General features: G+C 45.5%; 1 protein-coding gene across 1 annotated transcript in view; it reads left to right on the forward strand.

Annotated features, from left to right (window-relative positions):
* The window catches only part of Iqck (IQ motif containing K), a 125,563-nt gene that overhangs the window by 79,708 nt on the left and 24,551 nt on the right, over nt 1-21,304 (forward strand). Inside the window, exon 8 of the mRNA XM_031388059.1 lies at nt 14,504-14,615. Coding sequence (XP_031243919.1) covers nt 14,504-14,615 — 112 coding nt within the window. The remainder of the gene's footprint in view (nt 1-14,503; nt 14,616-21,304) is intronic.

The raw sequence follows: 21,304 nt of genomic DNA on the forward strand, positions 1-21,304 counted from the left end.
TGCAGTGGAGTGGCATTGCCACCAGTGGAGTGGAGTGGAGTGGGTTGACATTGCCATCAGTGCAGTGGGCTGGCATTGCCATCAGTGCAGTGGAGTGGACTGGCATTGCCATCAGTGGAGTGGATTGGCATTGCCATCAGTGCAGTGGGCTGGTGTTGCCATCAGTGCAGTGGGCTGGTGTTGCCATCAGTGGAGTGGGTTGGCATTGCCATCAGTGGAGTGGGTTGGCATAAACCTAATGCCATTCTACCTCCTTTGCCCCATAGCCTTGAACTGGCATTGAACTTCCTCACCCCTCACTTTCCTCACCTACAAACTATGGCTAGTAATAATACTGGATTCCAGTTTCTAGGTTTGAAGTGGAGCATAAACAAGAAAAATAAGACCAGGACTGGCCAGATCATCTACAAGGCAGAGTGTAACATGAGAACACCTCTTGTGTAATGTTATCAAGGATTTCTTCAAGAGCTCAGAGTGTAGCCCAGTTGGTAGAGTGCTTGCTTACCATGCATGATGCCCCAGCTTCAGTATCCAGAACCACATAAAATAAGGACATGATGGCATGGATCTGAAAGCCCAACATTTGGGAGGTGGAGACGGGGGGGGGGGGGGGGGGGGGGGGGGGGGGGGGGGGGGGGGATCAGAAGTTTGCCTACATAGTGAGTTCAAGGCCAGCCTAGGCTACATGAGAATATGTCTCAAAATTAATTTTACTTTTTAGCTGTTTGTGGCAGTGCAAAGCCTTAATTTCAACTCTCAGGAGACTGAGGTAGGAGTATCAGGAGATAGAATCTAGCCTGGGCTACTACAGAGTAAGAACCTGTCTCAAAACAAACAACAAGCTAACAATCTTTCAAGCCTAGCTTGCAGCCTGAGGGCCACGAGTATCCAGAAAGCTGTGAATGCAGGCCCATCACATTTATAAACCTCAGGGTCACTTTCTGATGTCAAAAAGTTGAATACCCCTGTTTGGTGACGGTGGAACATAAACTAGTGGGGGCTTGAACTAGGTCTGTGCTGGGAAGCTTGGCAAGGAGAGACCAGAGGAGAGACGCCTGGCATCCTGCTTGGCATCCGCAGCTGCCCTTCTCCCCTTCTCTGGAGCACTTTCCTTTAAAGGTCAAAAGTTCACAGGTCAGTTTCACCACTGTGGCTGAGTCTCTTTGGTGAGAGCAACCCATGAGAATACTTGGTGGTTTAAATCTGTAGACTTGGCCTAGGGAGATGACTCGTGGGTGAGAACATTCTCCTAAAAGGCCCAGGAGAGAATCAGCTGTGCAGAAATGCCCTCTGACCTCCACAGCGCACTGCAGCACATGCATATGCACACATCATAACATAACAACAACAAAAACAATAGTAATGTTAAAGAATACGTCCATAGTGCTTGACTATTTTTCAGGATTGTGCTTGACTATTTTTCAGGATTCTGTGTGTGAGCTGGGTGGCTACTCTGCTGGTTCCCTAGATTAGCAGGTGACTAGGTATAGAGGGGAGGGCCAAGCTGCTCTTTTTTCACATGTCTGGCAGATGGCACTGGTGGTTGGCATTTCTTTTCCATGTGGCTTTTCAACATGGTGTGGTGGGGTCAGAGGAGCCTCCTTAAATGTAGAAATAACATGAGGAGGCAAATCCAGAAGCTTCAAGCTTTCTTCAGGCCTCGATTGTGGAGTTTTCTTAGCAGTACCTGTGTTACCGTCTGTTAGTCAGAGCAAGTCATGAGCTTGGCCTAGATTCACTGACAGGATAGACTCCCATATGTGTGTCTGTACCTAAGGATAGCCTCTGAACTTGGCTATGTAGCCAAGGATGGGTTTGAACTTCTTGACCTTCTTGTCTCTACCTTCTGACTTTGGATTACAATATGGCAGCACTCCTGGAGTATATGGATCTGGGAATCAAACCCAGGTATGTAGCACTTTATTTGTGCTAATAAGGCATTCTACCAGCTGAACTGCAGCTCCAGCTCCAGCTCTGCATCCATCAGTTAAACTTTGAGTGGCAGTGGGTTTTTCTAGACAAGAATCCACATGACTCACCAAGTGCACAGTGTGGTGGCTCCCAGCCCCCTTCTAGGAATGAACCCAGGAACCTCACGCCTGCTGAGCAAGAGCTCTCCCCCCACGTGGTCTCCCTAGCTCTTGATATTTATTTACTTATTTAGAGACAGCCCAGGCTGTCCTCAAACCTACAACCCTCTGCCTCAGCTTTCTGAGTACTGGTGTTACATACACCCATGTCACCACACCCTGGTTCTCCATCTTTAACCTGCATCAGGGTCCCTCCTCTAGAGTCAGGAGGGCTGGGCGGGTCCTGAAAATTTGCATTTCGAACAGGTTCCTAGGCACTAGGAATGCTGGCAGCCTGGGGAACACTCTTTGAGAACCTTGACAGAGGAATCACTGGCTTTTAAACCTGACCATACATTAGAACAACCCCGAAGCCGCTGCTTCAGTTAGGAATGGAATGGTAACACTGGAGCAGGTTTTCGTAGTTGCTTGGGTTCAAATTCTGGGCTATAATACATACCGATTTCAGGACATTATTTGCTTCACTAAGGCTCAGTTTCCTCTTTGAAAAGGGTGGAAATACTGCCCACCTCCTAGATTTCTTCTGAGAATTAATAGTGTGCCTATAGCTCCTAAAACAGTGCTCACAGGTGGCGTGTTAGAAACCCTCCACAACTGTCAGCTAAGTGCGAATGAGAGGGAAGGACTCAGAGCTTGCTGTGTGACAGGGTCCTTGGCAGAGCACACTGTATCATAATTTACCCTGTAACGCACTGAGAGGTTCATCAAATACCTTAAATGCCTTTGCAATCAGATTCATTCCTAATCATCTGGACACTCAGTTATCAAGAGAAGCTGGATGAACTCTGTCTGAACTGTCATCAGTGAAATGTGGGGGAAATTCCACTTCTTTCATGTATGTGCTGTGACCTGCCCCACCCCAGGGGGAAGGGGTGGACTTCAGTACAAAAATAGGTGTGGCTTCCTGGGAGAAGGCCTTCTCAGATCCGGGCATTGCAAAGACTACCTCAGGAAAGGCAGCTGGTGCTGGTGAGTCACCCTGATCCTGCTTTCCTGACCACGGGCTAACAGCCCAAGAGGGCTGCCTTGACTCACACTGGAAGGATTTGCAGTAATCAGCATGGTGTTTGTGTAGGAACTGAAACAGCCAAGCGGTACAGATGTCCTCTGCAGGGCTTGTAACCTTAAGCTCATTCCTAGCGCTCTCTTCCAGGGAAGCAGGGTGGCCGGGACTTCAGCTCACTGGAATCACTTGGAGTCCTGCACAGGTCTTGTTCTACCTTACTGGCATGCATTAGAACTCCCAGGTGGGGGTCTATTTCAACAGAACCCCAGTGACATCAGTGTCATTTGTTGAGCTTAAAATTTGAGTGGCAGTGGGTTTTTTTAGACAGGAATCCACATGACTCACCAAGGGCACAGTGTCAAATTAATAGTATGGGAGAACTGGAGGGGGCAGCAGAAGAACCTGGGGGCTAGAGCTGTCATGCCCACACAGGGGTCAAGGCAGAGGTTGGCAGACCATACCGGAAGGACAATATCCAGCCACTGTCCATTCCTTGGGTTTTATTCTTTTTTGAATAATTTTTTTTGTAGCATTCAAGATTGGACCTATGGCCACATACATGTGAAGCAAGTCCTCCACCCTCGAGCAACAGCTCCAGTGCGCCTTTTACCTTCTTATTTTGAGTCAAAGTCTCCCTAAGTTGTCCACACTGGCCTTGAACTTGTGCCCATCCTGCTTTAGTTTCTGTAGTAGTTGTGATTATAGGCCTGTCCCATTCAACCTGGCTACAGACAAAGTTGTTTTTTTTTTTTTTCATGTGTGTGTGTGTATGTTCCAAATAAAATTTTACTGGAACATAGCCACACCTATTTAGCATATTGTCTGCGATAGCTTTTGTTATATGGTAGAATGGAATTGGTTTGAAAGAGCATTCATGGCCCACAAAAGCAACAATATTTACTATCTCATCCATTGCAATCAAAAAGTTTGCTAGTTATAGACATGACCTCAGATGTGGACAAGCTTGGAGCTGAAACTAAGACCATCAAAAGTTATAAACTCCTAATTTTAAAAATGACTCTCTGAAGAAGAGAGGAGTCAGCAACCAGCACCAAGTACAGCATTTACAGCATTCAGGCCCTCAAGCATAGCAATTTGTGATTGTGAAGTAAGTATGTTTACAATGATTATATAGATTTACTAGAACAAAATACAGCTCACATTGGAAGGACAAGACAGTATGAAAAACAATGGAAATTCAGATTTGAAAAATAACTAAGTGTGCTGATCATAGAGGAAACTACTTGAGTGAATGGGCAAGGATGGCTCTGTGGTGGAATGCTTGCCCAGCCTGCGGGAGGCCATAGGTCCAACCCCAGCATTGTATACACAAATGAGAGAAAAATATTTAAAAGAAAAATGCACAGGCACAAAAACCAGAACAAAGGCAGTGCCCCTTGAGTTTCAGTGTACATCAGCAGTAACAGGGAGTCTGTTAAAGCCCAGCTTCCTGGGCCCACCCTTTGTTGTGTGCTGACTACACAGGCTTGGCTGGGAACAGAGGTTGCTGATGTCCGTGGATCACATCTCTGATATGTGCTAGCCAACAGATAGACACAGCTGGAGGAGCAGTTAGTGAGAGTCAGGTCTGTGAGAGAGAGTGAAGCTGAGAGCTAGGTAGAGGAAGAGCAGCTGAGAAACGACAAGGTGAGATGGCCAAGTGACAGTGTACTAGGGATTGCACCATGGCAGTAGAAGGAATGGTGGAGAAGCCAGATTTGTAAAGGGCACTGAAAGATGAACCCTGAGTAAGCTGGATAAAGGCAAGGCCATCCAAAATGTTTCATGGCAAAGCCATGAGACACACAATCCTCAAAGCTGCCCTGCAGCACATTCCCTACAAAGAAAAGGCCAGAGAGCAATTATAGACTTCTCATCAGCCATAGTAAATGCCCTAGACAGTGAGTGTAGTGTCTGCTGATGAAGGAGAAAAACAACACGGAACCTAGAATTACATGCCCACTCACCCATCACTCAAGAGCTATAAATACTCCCTTCCCAAACGCCCCTCCTGAAAGAAATCCTGAGAGATGCGTTTAAATAGAGGGAAATGAACCCATGGGGAAGGAGGCGCAGGGAAGTCATGCAGACCAAGCTTTAAGCAGGTATAAGGGCCGGAGAAAGAGCAGCATGCCAAAATGTCAGGTGGTGCTTAGAACTAAAGCCATCAAAAGTCCCAAGTCACGTGGGAGGAGACTTTTATGATCCGATTTACTTTTAGTTAATTTATTACATTACAGCAACTTTTAAAAAAGATTTTATTTGTTATTTTATACATATGAGTGCTCTATTTGTATATAGAGCCTGCAGGCCAAAAGAGGGCACCAGATCCCATTATAGATGGCCGGGAATCTACCATGTGGTTGCTGGGAATTGAACTCAGGACCTCTGCAAGAGCAGCCATCTCTGCATCCCCCAGTAAGACAGCTTTTCAAGGCTGGATGCAGTGGTTCATGCCTTTAATCCCAGATCTTGGGAGAGGAAACAGGTGGGCCTGTGTGAGGTCAAGGCTAGCCTGGTCTACATAGTAAGTTAAATACCTGTTTAGGGCGGGCAGGGCAGAGATTTTGTTATTGCTCAGATTGGACTGTATAACCCAGGCTGGCTTCTTCACATTTAGGCATCTCCTGCCTCAGCTTCCCAAATGCTGGGAGTGCAGGTATGTGCCACCATGCTGGGCATATAGCAACACGATACTACACACATGTAATTCCACATGTGGAAGTCTCGGGCTGAGGTAGGAGGATATAGTGTGAGGCTAGTCTGGGCAGCATAGTGAGACCCTGTGACAAAATAGCAATGACAACAACAAAAACCCAAATGAAAACCCAACCAACCAATAAAACGAAGAATAGAATGTGAAGTAAATGAATGGAAAGAAACAACCGGAGAACAGAGACTGGATGTTCCAGAAATCAGGAAGGAAGAGATATATATAAAAGCATAAAAAATTCCAAATAAAACCAGGCAAGAGAACCATAATAAATTTAATGGGACGGCTTGTCCCATGGTTTCCAGATTGGGTCACAAAAGGATAGCCTCAATGCCAGAGGTTTGGAAGATACAAAATGGCCCACAAAGATGGAAGCAAAGAGTTGAGAAGAGATATCGTATAATCGCTAACCCATAAAAGGCAGCCTCTCTGCTATCCAGGAACCAAGCCATGCACCTTCCTCATTGGTACCCATGACAGGGCTGGCTCAGCAGACAGTCTTCAGCAAGGCTCTGGGGCATATCAATTATGGTCAGTTAGTGCCAAGGAACGGAGATGCAGGAGGCCCTGGGGCATGGCTGTGGCCCAGCAGACAAAGCATCCCCTCCCTATTCTCCAGAGGCTGCTTCTCCACTGTGCCAGCTCCTGGGAACCATCTTCTGCTTTGCTTCCCCAGCCTCTCCTCCTCTCAGCCTGTGCCCCTTGGGTGTCACTGACATCCTCAGAGTGCCTCTCTACTTCTTCTCACCTCTCGTGGAAGGGACCTCCTTCCCTGCAGAAGACATCTCCAGGCCTCTGGGTGCTTTGCTGTGTTTTTAGCTTTGTTTCACCTCACATTTTCCCCAGGTTGTGACATAGTGGTAACATGGTTGCCTAAAGCATTGTAAGCTGTGTATAGATAACTAGTCCGAGAAACCCAGCAGAGTGGACAGATACAGGTCAGGGGCCAAAGACATCAATCTGTTTAGGCTTGTGGGTAACAGTGTTCTGTCCTCAGAAGGCCCCAGCCTTGGGTGTAGTTACTGGTTCCAACTTCACTCCCACCTGGTCTGAGTTCTCAATGAATCAAGTGGTTCGCTCCAGCAAAAAGCAAAAAAATAAAAATTAATTTTAAAAAAAGGTGACTGGCCACTTTAAACACATGGGGATAAAGATACCCTTAGCAATAAAGGAATAAGTGCTATTTTCTATTCATTAGATGTTTTTGTGCATGTACATGTATGTGTAGTATATGTATGTGTGCTTGTGTGTGTGTACATGTGTATGTGAGTGCATGTGTGTGTGTGTGTGTGTGTGTGTGTGTGTGTGTGTGTGCATGTGGAGGCCAGAGGTCAGTATTTAGCCTTTTCGTCTATTGCTGTACGCCTTATTTTTTCGTCATACAATTTTTTTGTTTGTTTGTTTGTTTTAATTTTTTTGTTCTTTGGTTTTTTCGAGACATGGTTTCTCTGTGTAGCTTGGCTGTCCTGGAACTCACTGTGCAGACTAGGCTGGCCTCGAACTCAGAAATCCACCTGCCTCTGCTTCACAAGTGCTGGGATTAAAGGCGTGTGCCACCACCACCTGGCTCATCATACAGCATGTAAAATGAAAGATTATTATACCTAATACTGTTGACTCATTAAGCACATTTAACATACACATGCCAAGAATCAGCTAGAATCTTTTCTGTCCTATAGAAAAGTACCAGGCCTTGACTCAAGCCACCACTTTATTTTTTAAAGATAAAGTCTCTCACTGAGCCTTGAGAGTTCCCAGTTGTCTAGCTGGCTGGCTAGAAGGCTCCAGGGAGGCATCTCTTTCCAGCACCACTGCCTTCCAGGGCTGGGTACAGTCACTTGTCACCATGCCTGACATTACATGAGACTGGGAATCCAAATTCAGGTCCTCATTCTTACACTCTCTCTACTTTACCAAGTGAGACATATCTCCCTGCTTCCTTGTTTGATTTTTAAAGTGCCATTCACACCCACTGACTAGGCTGGTTGTTAATAGATATGCCAGCACCCACTGTTGACAATCCTGCTCCAGAGCAGGGTTCTAGTTTAAGCAACTCTGAGACATTCTATGGTGCGGGTGAATGTCAGTGACCACTAAACACTAGTGACTTCTACAACAAGAAGCCAGCTTTGCTCTGATTTGGCTTTGCCAGAGATCTGAAAAGACCTCTCTAAGCTTCCTACAAAGGGAAAATGGAACTTGCTAGTTATGAGCTCTGGGACTTTTATTAGACAGCAGGAAGGAGTTTTGCAAGCATCTTCCCACCCACCCCTTCTCCTACGTGTGCAAATTGGCCTTTCTTGAATGTAAAGTCCACTCAAATAATCATTAGGATGTCAGGCCATGACAAACACATCAGAAGAACCTTCTGGGGGACGTCACATGCCAAATCTAGGGTTGGCACTTGTGAGTGTCACTGAAGGACCCATCCATTCCCTTATTTCTCCAGCATCCTTTCAGTATCTGTAATGGATTAAGCACTTTCCTTCAAGGCAGTTAGTTAGGAAAGCTCTAGGGAGTAAGCCAGGGCAGCTGTTGCTATGTGATTGTCTGTTTTGCCAAGAAGCAAGACAAACAAGTGAGCTAAGAGTACTTGGGCAGTAGAGATTGTGAAGGTGACTGCAGTCCCAGCAGCCACTGCTTTCCTCCCCCACCTCACACAAGCCCAGAACCTCTGCACCAGCTGGCCAGAGCCCAGAGTTGTGAAATTACAGAATCACGTATGTGCTCAGTGCTTGCTAAACTCCTAGGAGGAGACCACACTTCTGAGTCACTGGCTCCTCTGCCTCTTCATTTTGAACAGCCAAGGCAATTGGAGGATTCACCATAGCAGATGAATCCACCCTTTTCTTTACTAGTTGATTTTAAGAACGATCAACACAAAGGTAACTTATGTAGACAGGTTTTTGTTAGCATTTTAGGTGTTGGTTTTGTGCCAACTCCATTTTACAGATTAGGAAATTGAGGCTCTGAGGGCATGAGCAACTTACTGAAGGTTGTGCAGAGCTGAGATTCAGTCTCAGAGTGTCAGTTTGGGGTTTTCTTTCCTTCCTCTCCCCTCCCCTCCCCTTCCCATTGTTTGTATATGTGTGACGTGTGTGTCTGTCCCTGGGGTGGAGGAAGGGAACACACTTGTCACCGTGTTCACATGGTGCCACCCGTTGCTTTCCTCTCTGTTTGAAACAGAACTCTTTGTCATTTGTGGCTGTGTGCATGAGGGTCTGGTATGCCAACTTCCAAGGACCCTGCTGGGGCTGCCTCCCATAGGAGTCCTGAGGTTATAGGTGGGTGGTACTGTGCCAAGTCTTACATGGGTTCTGAAGATTTAAACTCAGGTCCTCATGTTTTCACGGCATGTGCTTTACCCACAGAGTTCTCTTCACAGCTGAGAGCTGGCTTTCTAAACTAATATGGTTTTTCTAAATCACCTTTCATCAGAATCTTACATAATTGCAAGAATTAGATAGCTTCAGGTGCATTAAAAAAAAAAAGGCAGACAGACAGACAGACTTAGAATGAATACTCAATGGCTGAGCACTTGCCTGGCATGCGCAAAGCCCTGGATTTGATCCCTAATAAGGTAAAATAAATAACTATTAGTAAATCAGAACAAATAAAAATTGATGCCCTGTCAGGCATATATACCTTCAGTCCCAGCACTCAGGAGGCAGAAACAGGCAGATCTCTGAGTTAGAGGCCAGCCTGGTCTACAAATTGAGTTCCAGGACAGCCAGGGCTGTTAAGAACCTGTGTCTTGAAAATCCAAAATTAATTAATTAATTAAAAGTAAGAATTGACACTGAAATCAAGAAGCTTCTGTTTTACTTGTGAACCAAACTCAAGTCCGTAACATCGGTCATATTCCTGTGCTGGAATGTTCTTGTTCAGCTGGCTCTCCTCGGTGACTTCAAAAACAAAGTGGTGGAAAGTGGGGGTAGTTTGGTGGGGGGAAAAAAAGGGAAACTGCTGCGTGTTGACACCATGCTGCACTCTGGTATTTGCTGATGGGCACAACTCCTGCCATCTGAAGCGCTTTCCTAACTGTGACAATAGTCAGTGGGATTAGCCCAGTTCAATGGGTGCCTGTCCTCCCCAGCTCACAAAGGCCTTCTCTAGTGCTCCAGGATCACCTGGCAACAAGAGCCTCACCAACAAGGCTGCTGCTGCAGCAACAGCATTCTGCCAAGGTCAGTGGTGCCCAGGGCAAAATGAAGAAAGTCAAGGAAAGGGCTTCTGGCCCAGCAGAGGAGCCCACACTGTACTGTCTGCAGAGCCCTGGGGATGAACACAGCCTTAGATGGATGGGCAAACAGGTGTTTTTGTTTGTGATGTAGGTCACAGTCAAACAACTATAGGGAAATGGATATTTAAGCAAAACTGTGGTGTGGCAAGTCTTCACAGAACTCTATTCACAATAATAAAAGGTGGCAATAACTCCAATGTTCATGAAGAGACAAATGGGTAATCATATTAGCTATACAGTGGGGTGCTAAGTAGCAAGGAAATTGGGGTAAATCATAAAACTCCATATGAGTGAAAGAATCCACACACTAAGAGCCCATGGGCAAATGCTTTCATTTATGTGAAATATCCCGAATAAGGAAATCCACAGACACTCTGGAATCTAAAGCAGATTAGTGGCCAGAGTGGGAAGAAGAGAGAATTGGGAGGTCCTGATTAATGGCTACAGAATTTCCTTTTGAGGTGATAAGAGTGTTCTTGAAGTGCATGAGTGGACATGGCTGCACAATGTTCTGAATATACTCAGCACCATGGAAGTGTTAAGAACCTGTGTTAAGAACTTTAAATGGGCCGGGCGTGGTGGCGCATGTCTTTAATCCCAGCACTTGGGAGGCAGAGGCAGGCGGATTTCTGAGTTCGAGGCCAGCCTGGTCTACAGAGTGAGTTCCAGGACAGCCAGGACTACACAGAGAAACCCTGTCTCGAAAAACCAAAAAAAAAAAAAAAAAAAAAAAAAAAAAAAAAAAAAAAAGAACTTTAAATGGTTAAAATGTAGTGTTTATGGTGTGTGTGTGTGTGTTTCACCACAATTAAGTAAAAAGACAACCATCAGGACTACTGGTAACTCATAGACATTCCCAAGAGAGACAATGACAACACACTTCCAAAAGATAAGAGGTGGGAGAGGAGGCAGAAAATGGGGAAGAGTGGCTCTAAGCAGGGAGGGATCTGAAGGACAAACCTGACTTGGCCCAGTCCTTTCAGGAACTGTTTGTGCCCTGGGGGGAAGCAATGCGTGGGTAGCCTTAAGGCTACCCTGTTCCCAGCAGGGAGTCTCGTGATCCACAGGATGGCTCTTTGTCTAGGGTTAGGGAACTGCTCCCCTTAGGACAAGCTGTGCTACCTACCACACAGCTCAGCTCTTTCCTCCTCTGAGCTGCCTTCGTGTGTTTCTTGTATGCACCTGAGGCTCCCCTGCAGCTTCTACTTGCCCTGGTTTTGCCTCATCTCACCTCTTCCTGTCCAGTGGACCAACAAGTCAAGGTTATGGGTTCTAAAAGACGAGAAAAACAAGCAGACTGCTCCTTAGGCATCTGGGAGCCCCGGAAAGATAAGTGTAGTAGCTACTATGTGGGGAGACCACTGACATTGGCATCTAGTGTGTGCCTCCCCCAGATTCACATACTAATCCCAACACAAGGAACTCTCCCCCAGAGTCTAAAGCTATGGCTTCATTTTAATGAGCCTTTAATGATCATGAAAGGGAACCCACAAAATGGTCATCCTTAATAGTTAATCCTAAACACTGTGTAAATGTTACCATGGCAACCTCCTCCGCTATTGTGGTGGTTCCTCACCTTTAGGTCTTCAGCAACTTTAACTTCTCTTTCAAAATAAACTTGATATCATAGTTAACCTCTAAGGCTTGGAGTCAGCTTATTGCCAAGCAGTCTTTCCAGCAGGAGAATAATGGAAAGGTGTTTGGGGGTAAGAGGCTGTGCTTAAGAGTCTCCTTGGGTTTTAATAGTTGAATAGTATTCTATTGTGTAGATATACCACATTTTTCTTAATCTATTCTTCAGCTGAGGGACATCTAGGTTGTCTCCAATTTCTGGCTATTACGAATAAAGCTGCTATGAACACAGTTGGGCAGGTGCCCCTGTGGTACAGTGGGGCATCTTTTGGGCATAGGCCCAGGAGTGGTAGAGCTGGGTCTTCCAGTTTTCAGAGAAACTGCCAAATTGATTTCCAAAGTGGTTGTACAAGTTTGTACTCCCATCAGCAACAGAGGAGTGTTCCCATTTTATCACATCCTTACCAGCATGTGCTGTCACTTGAGTTTTGATCTTAGCCATTCTGACAGGTGTAAGATGGAATCTCAGGGTCCCTTTGAATTGCATTTTCCTGATGACTAAGGACACTGAACATTTCTTAAAGTGTTTCTTCGACGTTTAGCATTGTACCTCATTTTTTAATTGGGTTATTTGGGTTGTTGGTGTCTAACTTCTTGAGTTCTTTATACATTTTGGTTATTAGCTCTCCGTCAGATGTAGGGTTGGTGAAGATCCTTTCCCAAGCTGTAGGCTGCTGTTTTGTCCGATTGATGGTGTCCTTTCCCTTACAGAAGCAGCTTGTCAGTTTCATGATGTCCCATTAATCAATTGTTGATCTCAGAGCCTGAGCCATTGGTGTTCTGGAAGTTGTCTTCTGTACTGATGCGTTCAAGGCTGTCCCCCACTTCCTATTTTATTAGATTTAGTGTACCTAGTTGTGTGTTGAGGTACTTTGATCTTCTTGGTATACTGGTTGTACTTTGATCCACTTGGCCTTGAGTTTTGTGCAGGGTGGTAAATATGGATCTATTTGCATTCTTCTACATGCAGGCATCCAGTTAGACCATTGTTTGGTCAAGATGCTTTCTTTTTTCCATTGCATGGTTTTGTCTTCTTTGTCAAAAATCAAGTGTCCATATGGTGTGTGGGTTTATATTTCAGGGTCTTTGATTCAATGCCATTGATCAACCTGTCTGTTCCTGTACCAATACCTTGCAGTTATGCTTGCAGACAGGAGCTCAGCATGGCTGTCCTCTGAGAGGTTCTAGCCAGCAGCATTCAGAAAGATGCAGAGACCCACAGATAAACATTGGATGGAGCCTGGGGACTCTTATGGAAGAGTCCAGGGGAGAATTGAGGGTCCTGGAGGGGATAGGAACTCCACAAGAAGACCAACAGAGTCAACTAACCTAGACCCTTGGGGGCTCTCAGAGACTGAACTACCAAACAAAGAGCATACACGGACTGGAACTAGGCCTCCCTGAATATATGTAGCACACATGCAGCTCAGTCTTCATATGGGTCCTGAACAATTTAGAGCCAGGGCTATCACTAAAACTGTTGCCTGTATGTGGAATCCTTCCCCCTAACTCAGCTGTCTTGTCTGGCCTCAGTGGGAGAAGCAGCACCTAGCCCTGAGAGACTTGATATGTCAGGGTGGAGGGATATCCAGGGGGACCCCCACTCTCTCAGAAAGAAGGGGGGCAAGTAGAGGGAGGGACTGTTGGCTAGGGGACAATGATCAGGATATAAAGTAAATAAATAAATAATTTATATGACATAATAAAATAATAAAGACATGTGAAAAAGAGTCTACTTGATGATACAGCAGTGCATCATGCCTGCACACTTCTGCACAGGCACCTATCCCTGGAATACTGTCTGCTCTCTTTTCAGCTTAGTTGTCTTATCTTTAGAATGAGTCTAATCATTCCTATCTCAATAGAATGAATCACAGGGTCTCTTAGATCCCACGCTGGACTCAAATTCTCTGTGTAGTTGGAAGGTGATTTTGAATTTCTGATCCCCCTGCCTCTACCTTCTGCGTGCCAGGATTCCAGGAATCTGCCACCACATCTCTCGTTAATCAGGTATTGGGGTGGAGCCAGGGCTTTGCTGATTACAGCTCAATAGAAGATAGAGCACTTAAGTAAATATAGGTATAGATAGATTAGATATAGATGTAGATGTAGCTATAGATATAGATATAGCAGATATAGAAGGAAGAAGATACTCAGTCCAGGGCTATAAAATGGAGCTGGGAGAGAGTCTTGTTCTATAATTCATTCTGGCCTTGAAGTTACAGTCTCCCCTGCCTCAGCCTCCCAGAGTGCTGGGATTATAGATATATACTGCCAAGTCTACCTATCGTAAATAATTTTGATATTAATTACATGTTGAAATGACAAGATTTTGGATATTAATGAGCGGCTATAATTAATGGATATTAATGATACTAATTAACTAGGTTAAATAAAATATATTATCTAAAACCTCATCTGCTTTTTTTCAAATGAGATGGAGAAAATTTTAAATTAGAAGATACATTTTTTTATGGGACAGCACAAATCTAGAATGTTCTCAACATAGCATTAGTATGGCAAATCCTCACGAACTCATTTATTCTTGAATGTGAAATGAGCAGTTTGAAGTATAGATAATTCATTAAGAACTAATTTCTGAGACTCAAAAGTACATCAAAGGAAATGGGGCGTAGCTCAGTGGTAGAACACTGGCCTAGCATGCACTAGGCCCTGAGTTGGAGCCCAGTGCTGCAAGAAAGAATTTTACAAACTTACAGTGTGTCCAGTTGATTGAGAAGGCTTTCCCATGCTGGCTTGTAAAGGGGCTTGTGAAAGTACAGGGAAAGGGGACCAGCTAAGCTCTGTGGCTTTTACAGGTTCGCTGTGACCCTCAGATTCAGGAGCTTCGGCAGTGGCAGAAAAAGCTGCGTGAGGACAAGCACATCCGCCAGCGTGTGAAGATCTTCTGGGCCAAACAGGAGCAGAAAAGTGAGTGGCGGGCTCCACAGACCACATTGTGTAGGAAAACGTTGATCCTTCACCTGAGCTCAAAGAGGACACCCTCAGAAGTCTGCAGAATTCATGTGTGTGTGTGTGAGTGTGTATGTGTGTGAGTATGTGCTCGTGTGAGTGTACATGTGCCTCTGAGTGTGAGTGGGTGGGGGTGCATGTGTGTGTGTGTGTATGAATGTGTGTGCACACACATGTGTGCCTGTGTGTTCTACTTGGCAGCTAGAGTCTACAGGATGTAATTCATATGGGCATTTCTCTCCCTTTAGGACAACTTCTATGTCACCTTGTATCTAAGGGTTTTTATCTTCTAGCTATGAGACTCCAAGAACAAGCTGTGATTTGGGGAACTATGTTAATGGCAACATACTCTCCCCAACTCCATGCGTATGTCTGAACTTCAGTAGGTTCACTTCCATCTTCCTTTTTGCCATGAGCAGTTTTGTGTGTCTGGCTGGCTGGGCTGGGGGATGCTCAGATAGCTGGTGAATGCTGTTAGCTGTGAGGGTGCTCCTGGAAGTTAGATGTGAGTGTGAACTGGTGGGCTGAACCCATGGGTGGCCTCCCTACTGGTGAAGACCTGAAGAGGATAAAGGGTGAGGAAGGCCGAATTAACTGTCTGTTTACTCAGAACACTGGTAGCCTCTTGCCTTGGGGCTCCTGGTCCTCCGGCCTCAGTTATGAGCTCACAAGCTCTCAAACGTCTGACTTACCTCACCACATGTGTGGGCATGTTACCACACATGCCTATACCCCTCTACACTTCTCCCCACCTTGCAGATGGCAGATGGCAGGGCATCTGTGAGCCTGTATTTTGTATTACTAAATCCCCTTGTTTATCTATGTGTATATTTTTGTATTGGAAAAAGAACATAGCAGAATGAATATCAATCATGGTGGGATTTCTGGTTCCCTTCCTTTTTTGGCATTTGTTTTTCTGTTTTTCCTACTGCGGATATATGGTAAGGTAAAGTTTAAAAGTAAAAGAGAATTAGGGAGAGGTGCTAGAGAGTTGGTCCAGTCAGTCAAGTGCCTGCCACATACACATGGGGACCTGAGTGGGATCCTCAGTACCCCAGTAGAGAGCTAGGCACAGCAGTGTAGGGCTGTAAGTCCAGTGCTGCCTGTGTGGGACAGCAGGCTCTCTGCAGCTTGCTGGTGGGACGGTCTAGACAAATAGGTGAACTGCGGGGTCAGCGAGAGACTCAATATGGTAAATGAGTGGTTGAGGAAGACACCCAGCATTTACATCTAGCCTCCACATACTATGAACTTGTGTACATACCCATGGTAACACATGTAACACACACACATACACACAAACATATGCACAATAAATAAAGAAGAGGGAAGGAAGGAAGAAAGGAAGGAAGGAAGAGAGGGAGGAGCAGAGGGAGGGAGAGGGGGAGGGAGAGATGCGGCTTCAGTAATTACCCTCCTGTTGGGCTGGCTCAGCCCTGGCCTTTCTTTAGCCCAACTGCCATTTCAGTTAAGTGCAGAACTGGGACACAGTCAGGGCTGTAATCAGTTTAAAGGTCACAGGAAGCACAGTGCACCTATTTATTGCTGCTCTGTATTCCCCGGAGTTGATCGCTGCTCTCTGATTGATGGGCTTGGCTTTGCAGTGGAGCAGGAAGAATATAGTGGACTGAGTGCCTGGGAGAGCAGAGTCTGCTGCCCCAGCCGCCTGCTGTGTGCCCTTGTCACCTGGCGAGAGGGGCTCCAGGAGCATTGCCTATTGCAAGGCAGGGTCTTCAGTAAATGACCTAATAGGCTGCAGTGCTCAACTGCACTGTATGCTGAGACCCTGAAATGGCCCTTGAGAAAAATTAAAGTACAACAAAGTCCATGGCCATTTGGAAGGCAAGGCAGTAATGACAGAGCTGTTCAGGACTCTAGCTACCACCTCCATCCATGAGGCTGTGACCTAGTTGACTTCCCTGGGCCTCAGTTTTCCCATTCAGAGTGGGACCAGTCACATAGAGCTGTTAAAGGGTCCTGGCACATAGTGCCCATGAGTGTTTCACACTGTCGCAATAGTAGTGTCAAGATAGCCATGTGCTTTTGAGTGACTTGGTGTTTGTTTCCTTTGACTGACAGACCTTAAACTCTGTGCATTCCAGGTGGGGCAGTCGTTATCTTCTCCACTGTGTTACCCAAAGCATCACAGGGAACAGTGGTCTACACATATGTATTTGAGGCGTGAAGCTCTTGGGTTTCACTTCACAGTACAAGACATTAAGGCCAGATCTAAGGATTTTCTCACGGGACCAGTGAGATGGCTCTGTTGGTAAAGGATTTGCCAAGCAGGCAAGAGGATCTGGATTTGCTCCCCAGTACTCACATAAAAGTCGGGGGAGATGGTACAATCTGTAATCCCAGCTCTGCAGAGGCTGAGATAGGAGAAGCCCTGGGGCTTGCTGGCCATCTGTTCTCTACCATCAGTGAGTTGGAAGTTCAGTCAGAAACCTTAAGGTGGAAAGTGATTGAGAAAGACACCTAGTGTTGGCCTCTGGCCCTCACATGCATGAACACACATGTGCGTGTCCACTTTCAACATGTGTGAACAGTTGTGAGCTTGAATCCCCCATCACTCTTCATTTTCTCATGCTCTACTGCTTCCTCAGGGATTGATGCACAGACAAGCTCCCCTCTCTGTTTTCTTTTGTGGGGAGAGCTGTAGCTGGAATGCAGAGCCCATCCTAGGCAGGCGGACACGCTCCCACTGAGCTGGACCCAGCTCTGTGAGCTGCTCTCCTGGATTTTATCTTCAGACCCAAACTTCTCAGACATTGTCTTCAACATGATGTATGGTACCAGGCTATCAGAATTCTTGCTGTCTGGGTTTGTGTCCGTAGAGGTGTCTGGGTTGGGACTGAATGAAAAGGAGCAGCGTGCAGCCTGGTATTCCCTGAGTTACCCAGGACTTCTTGCTCCCTTCAGCTATCACCAAGAACATTATTTTATGAAGGGTCAGAAAACAAGGATTCACTCGCCAAGGTAACACAGTTGTCATGCTTTAAAGACCTCCTGTGCGGCATCTTTTGTTAAGCACAAGTAAGTTGTCCTTTAGATTTGTAAAACAAACAAACAAACAGTGGAGTCATGGCAGGTGACAAAAGTTTTGGCTTCATTTAGAAGTTTCTATCTGTGTAGAGACCCCCCTAGCAAATATTACTCTAAGGTGTTCTGATCCTGCCGTGCTCTGGCATCTACACTGTGTGCTCTCGAGCAGCCCCTTGCAGACAGCAAGTCTCAGAGAGGAATGTCAGCTGTTATGGTCACCTGCAGTTGGGTCTCAGGTTACAGAGTCAGAGGCTACTGTCCCAAACAACATTCTCTCCTGGGACAGAAACAGCATGAAGTTTCCACTCATTTGCCAGTAGGACAGGTGCACAGATTATTTTAAAATGTGTGTCTTCAGAATTTCAGCTAAAGCAGTCCAAAGATACCTTGAGACTCAGTCAAAAAATCTCATCCCAAATAATAGCATGTTTCTAGTTGTCTTTCCTCAGTGATTGGTTTCATGTGTTCTTTGTATGTGAGTACCCCTCACCAAACCCTATGGGCTCAAATATTGCGATGGGCACAAGGTCAAAATAAGCACAGCCAAGAAATTAAAGGGTAGAGAAAGATTTATTCCCTGCAGCAGGTACGGAGGGCATGGGAGTCACTTCCAGAGTAGCGCTATCTTTGAATGACTGAAGCATGGGGCTTTTATTCAGAAAGCCTTTGCAGCTGCCTATGGAAAAACACCTTAGGGGCAGGTGCATTCCTAAGCATCTCTGTTAGAGATAGTTCAGGAGGGGATGAAGGTGAGGTTATTTAGGGTATCCTTAGCTTAAGCACATGAGTTCAAAAGTTTAAGATTAAAGATACAGGCACCTCTCAGCATGCTCAAATTAATGAGGATGATAGGCAGCTGCCTCTGAACATGCTCGGCTTTAAAAGTGGTGGTATGTGTGTGTGTGTGTGTGTGTTCACCGGTTTAGTTGTGTGTTTACAGATGCATGAGTGTGTGCATGTGGATGAAGGCCATAGGACAGCCTCAGCCATCATCAGCTGCTGTCCGTCTAACATTCCTCGTGGGTCTGGTTTGGTTTTGAGGTGGGGGTCTCTTATTTGCCCAGACTGACCCAGCAGGCTGGACCGTCTAGCCAGGGAGCCTCAGGGAACCTCAGGTGTCTGCCTGTCTCTGTCTCTCATTGCTGAGTTTCAGCCATGGCTTTTTAAATATAGGTCCTAGGGGACCAAACTCAGAGCTTCATGCTTGTGAAGCTATCTCCTCAGTCCCTAAGAAGTTTTATATAAAGCAGTGGTTCTCAACCTTCCTGATGCTGCGACCCTTTAACACAGTTCCTCATGTTGGAACTGTGGGCTCCCAACCATAACATCATTTCGTTGCTACTTCATAACCATAATTTTGCTAGTTATGAATCATAATGTAAATATCTTATATGCAGGCTATCTGATCTGCGACCCCCAAAGGGGTTGAGACTCACAGGTTGAGAAAGGTTAATCTAAAGAAGAAGGAAAGAAAGAACAGTTTGAGGTGCATTAATACAGATGTTTGTTTCTAGATACTGGTCTTGCCTTAGAGGCTACTGTGGCCATGTTTTATTTAGAAATCTTAGAGGGGGCAGACAAAAAGCAAAACAAAAATCATAGGAATTGTTCCCATAAGACCAGAATCTATTGTATGTGACACACACACACACACACACACACACACACACACACAGACCAGGTAACTTTCTCATAAGGTATATGCATTTTTATATATGAACAAATAAGCTTTAAGTGACTTTACTACTTTATATTTAGAAGCAAAGGTGTGGGGGTACAATCTGTCAAAGGAAGTGTTTTACATCATGTTTCTAAGTGCTCATTTCATTCTCTAGTGACTTGTAGTAGTCACAAAAATACACAGTAATTTTAAGTACAGGTGGCAATTGACTTAAGAAAAAAAATAGGGCAGTGGAAATAAAAGCCACTGAATTTATTTGGTAAAATACTAAAAGACCTATAGAAGAAGATATATTTAAAATATCTAACTGATGAAAATTACATGCATTGGTATATATTCCAAGTCCCCACCTGATCCTTTGATTAATATAAAGACATGTTGTGTGCTGGGTTTAGAGGTGGATGCCTTTAATCCCAGCACTTGGGAGGCAGAGGCAAGTAGATCTCTGTAAGTTCAAGGCTAGCCTGGTTTGTCCATAGAGAGTTCCAGGACAGCAAAGATGAGGTAGAGAGACCCTGTCAGAAAAACAAACAAATAAACAAACAAACAAACAAAAAAGAAATGCTGTGTGATGTTTACCATAATCAACAGAGCTAACAGTGTCATCTGTAGCTGCCATTTATGTCTGGGGAGGACACTTAAAATGTTCTTTCTGTCAGGTTCCAGTGGGCAAGGGTGAACTGTAGTCAGGTGCTTCACATCAGATCCCCAGAACTTAGCCACTGTGACAGAAGGGGTGCTCTCTCTTCACACTAGATCCCCAGAGCTTAGCCACTGTGACAGAAGGGGTGCTCTCTCTTCACACCAGATCCCCAGAGCTTAGCCACTGTGACAGAAGGGGTGCGCTCTCTTCACACCAGATCCCCAGAGCTTAGCCACTGTGACAGAAGGGGTGCGCTCTCTTCACACCAGATCCCCAGAGGTTAGCCACTGTGACAGAAGGGGTGTGCTCTCTTCACACCGGATCCCCAGAGCTTAGCCACTGTGACAGAAGGGGTGCGCTCTCTTCACACCAGATCCCCAGAGCTTAGCCACTGTGACAGAAGGGGTGCGCTGTCCTCTTCAGCATGGAGGTTTCTTGGAGACAAGAGGAAGAAGGTACAACCTGTCATATAACCTCCAGTCCAAAAGAAACAAAGCCTTCCCATCCTACATTATGCAATGTCAGTTATAATTTCCCTATGTTCCCACATTAAATAGAAACCTAGCTCCGAGCTTCCTAGAAGCCACAGCAAGAAAGGAACCATGGCTATTGTGGCCTCACAATTAAACACATTTCTTGGAACTACACCTTTTTGAAGCCGAGATTGGATCTCACTGATAAAAAGGACTGTGTGGCGTCCAGTGAGCACTGTCCTTTCAGAAACTACAATACTAACCCCCTTTAGAGCAGCTCTTCCTCCCAAAGGCAAAAGGCAGCAACTTGGGACAAGGCATGGGAGGGAGCCAGGACATTTCTCTTCATGGTTTGACAAGTCCTGCAGATAAGATTTCCCTATGGTTCCAGAAATGTTCTTGGGCTGGAGATGTGGCCTAATAGTAAAGCACTTGCATAGCTTGTGAAAGGCCCTGGACTAATCCCCAGCACAGATAGGCATGCGCATGCACAAATACACACACACACACACACACACACACACACACACACGCATATACACACATGCATATACACACATGCATGCACAGGAGCACACACAGACATGTACACACATATACAGACATGCACACACATGCACACATACACGCATGCACACACATGCTTATACACATATGCATTTACATAGGAGTACACATGCATACACACAGGAGCACACACACATACACACAGGAACAGCATGTGAATTATCATTCACAGTGTTGCATAGATTTATAGTCAGTGCCATCAGTCCACTGAGGGACTTTGGGTGGGTGATGTCATGTT

This window comes from Mastomys coucha, unplaced genomic scaffold (assembly GCF_008632895.1).
Source record: "Mastomys coucha isolate ucsf_1 unplaced genomic scaffold, UCSF_Mcou_1 pScaffold21, whole genome shotgun sequence".
In the NCBI taxonomy this organism is placed as follows: domain Eukaryota; kingdom Metazoa; phylum Chordata; class Mammalia; order Rodentia; family Muridae; genus Mastomys; species Mastomys coucha.